At 55.8% G+C, this 2964-nt stretch overlaps 1 protein-coding gene across 7 annotated transcripts in view; it reads right to left on the reverse strand.

Moving 5' to 3' along the window:
- Positions 1 to 2964, reverse strand: part of HDGF (hepatoma-derived growth factor) — a 33742-nt gene that overhangs the window by 2582 nt on the left and 28196 nt on the right. For all 7 annotated transcript variants that reach the window (XM_011992814.1, XM_011992812.1, XM_011992815.1 and 4 more), the window contains 2 exons: positions 658 to 734; positions 369 to 507 (listed from right to left, as the gene is read on the reverse strand). In XM_011992814.1, the coding sequence (XP_011848204.1) occupies positions 369 to 507; positions 658 to 734 (216 nt within the window). The remainder of the gene's footprint in view (positions 1 to 368; positions 508 to 657; positions 735 to 2964) is intronic.

The raw sequence follows: 2964 nt of genomic DNA on the forward strand, positions 1-2964 counted from the left end.
CCCGCCCCCCACCCTCCCGCCTCGTCCTGCCCGGCTCACAAGCACCTCCTCCTGGAAGCCTTCGTGGAAAGAGTTAAGGCCGTGTCCTATACTCACACTGGGCCCAACAAAGGCCTGTCCCCACTTACCGCCTCCATCCTGTTCTTGCCCCCCAGACTGCTGCCTCACAGTTGTCCCTAACCACAACTACACCACACAGCCCAACCCTATCTCCTCTTGCAGGAAGCCCCCTTCCCACCACCCCGATGAGCTCCTACCCTGAAAGCCCTGGAGTTTCTGAAGACTAAGCATCATCTGTGGGCCGGGGGCTGCCAGAGCCATGGCCACATCTGCTTTCCAGGGGGTCTTTGGGGCAGGCGGTGGCTCACCTGATAGCCGGAAGCCTTGACGGTAGGGTTGTTCTCGATCTCCCACAGCCCCTCGCTGAACCCTTTCCTCTTGTTGGGCTTGCCAAACTTCTCCTTGGATTCCTCGTAAGGGAAGAGGTCTTTGGGGCCCAGGAATGCCCTGGTGAGAGATGGGAGACTGTGCTCTCAAGCCCCTCACTGCCCCTGAGCTGCACAGCCCGACGTGAAAGGGGTACCAACACCACCTCTCCTTCCCCAAAGTAGTCCGCCCGGGGCTCTCCCGACCGATACCCCTTTGGCCTCCACTCACGTCTCGTGGGTCCCGAAAAAAAAGACTTGGTATTTGTTGGCTGTTGATTTCATGGCAGCCTCGGGCATCTCGTCAATCTGGGGTGAGATGAGGGGGTGAGGTCAGCTAGAGTCCTGAGGTTTTGAGTCTGAGGCAGGGGTGCTGACCTCCAAGGCACATTTATATAAAATCAGACTGAGAGGGACCCAGGAGAGTCAGCCAGATGGCTTTTGGACCATTTCTAGCAGACACTTTATTCAAATGTCAGACATGAACGCCCAACAGAAACCCAGGAATCCCTCCCTCTCCTTCACCAGCCAGACAGCACCCATTTTGCCTCCCAACGTGTCTCGCCACAAAGCTCCCTGACTTTGCCATCACCTTGGTCCAACTACTGTCATCTCTTGCCTGGACGAAAACCACTGCCTCTAACTCTTCTCACAATCTCCATTTTCCACAATCTATTCTCCACAATGCAGCCAGAGTGGGCCTTTGGGAATGTTGGTCCAAGGATTTTGTCACCTTGCTTCAAAACCCTTCAATACCTTTTAAGGACTCTAGGGCCCACTTGTTCACCCCTTCTGCACAATGGCAAGATCTGAATCCCAACTCTGCCCTCACTTGTATGACTTTGGGCAACTTAGTGAACCTCTCTCTGCCTCAGTTTCCTCATCTGTAAAAGGGAGACAGTCATAGTACTAAAGCTATAGGGCTGTGAGGATGAAATGACCATAACTTGGCACACGGTACATCCTACATGTCATCAGCCTCTCCCAGTACACTGTCCTTTCTGCTCTGACCATGGTTCTTGCAGCCTCTTAATACTCACTCACTCCTGATCATCCTTCCAGCCTCAGCTCCGCCATTACTTCCTCCAGAAAGCTTCCCTATCACTCCTGGCCTGGCTGACTCGCTAGGTAAAATTCTTTCCTGAGACCTCCCCTTTACAGTGCTTTCCCAGTTCTAATTTTACACTGATTCATATTATTATTTAACATCTGTGTGCACTACCTGGACTAGACCAGCCCCAGGGTCAGAGACCAGCTCTGCTTTTATCTGCAGCACGGTGCTTAGCATACAGTAGGTATACAATTATTTACTGAATGAATTTATCAAACAGATAAAAAAAGCAAGCTGCTCTCGCTGAAGTGGAGGGGTGAGGTTAAAGGGCTGCCTATCCAACACCTGCCGAAAGGCTTCTAGGGAACTCTGAAAGGCACACAGTCAAACTCTCATTTTACAGATGAGGAAACTGAGCTCAGAAAACAAGTGATTTGCCCAAAATAACACAGCAAGTTGTTGAGGACCAGGTTTCGGACTTAGATCACCTGACTAAATCCCCTGCCCCAGGTGTGGTGAGGAGTGCTGTGGTGAAGGTGAGAGGTGCAGAAGTCTGAGGTCAGGGAATCCAGAGGCAGTGGCCTCACCAGCCTCTCCCAGATCAGGCCTGGAAGCTCAGGCCAAGCTGAGCCGCGGGTGGGTAGGGGGAAGGTGGGGCGGGTGGGGACTACAACTCCCAGCAGCACTTGCAGCAGCCCCAGCAGCCAGGCTTCCCGCCGGACAGAAGCCAGGTGGCCATGATGACTGGGGCCCCAGGCGCAAACAGGAGGGACAGAAAGGCCAAGGCAGTGATTAACACACAGAGACAGGGACAGAGGGCCCAACTGGGGGCCTGGGGAGACAGGGTGGATGGGAATGCGCTGAGACACACCCAGGAGAGGGGGTGGGGGCCTGGGCATGAATCTGAGGGGCATCTTGCCCCAGACTTGGAATCTTCAGACTTTTGGGCACCTCCCCGCTTGCCCCGTGGCCTCTGGGGACAGAGGTCCAGCCCTTCCCCCCAGGAAGGCCCAGCACAAACTGGGCCCTTCCCACAACCAGGAGACACCGGGTGTGAGAGCAGGGGGTGGAAAGGCACGCAGCTCCCCCCACAAACACGATCCCCATCGCCATGACAACCCAACCCCGCCCCTGGGGCCACTCAGCAACCAGGAATGTGACTGCCCCTCCCCCTCCGGGCCTTCTCTCCGGATTGGGGAGGAGGGGACACTAACACACACCCCACCCCCAAGCCTGCAGTCTGGCACCTGGGTCCCCGGCTGTGCTGGAAACCACAGCTAGGGCTGGATTACCGCTGCAGGGGGTGCGGAGAGGAGGCAGGCGTCCTTCTCAGGAAGCCAGACCTGGAGCAGGGGCAGAGGAGCCAGTCCTCAGCCAGGACACCTGGGTCCTGTTACCAGCTAGCTCCCACCCTCCTCTTAACAGGGGGAAGCAAAAAACAAAACGAGCGCCCCCAGGGCTTAGAGATCCCACGAGGCAGGCATAGGA

This window comes from Mandrillus leucophaeus, unplaced genomic scaffold (assembly GCF_000951045.1).
Source record: "Mandrillus leucophaeus isolate KB7577 unplaced genomic scaffold, Mleu.le_1.0 Scaffold418, whole genome shotgun sequence".
Classification (NCBI taxonomy): Eukaryota; Metazoa; Chordata; class Mammalia; order Primates; family Cercopithecidae; genus Mandrillus; species Mandrillus leucophaeus.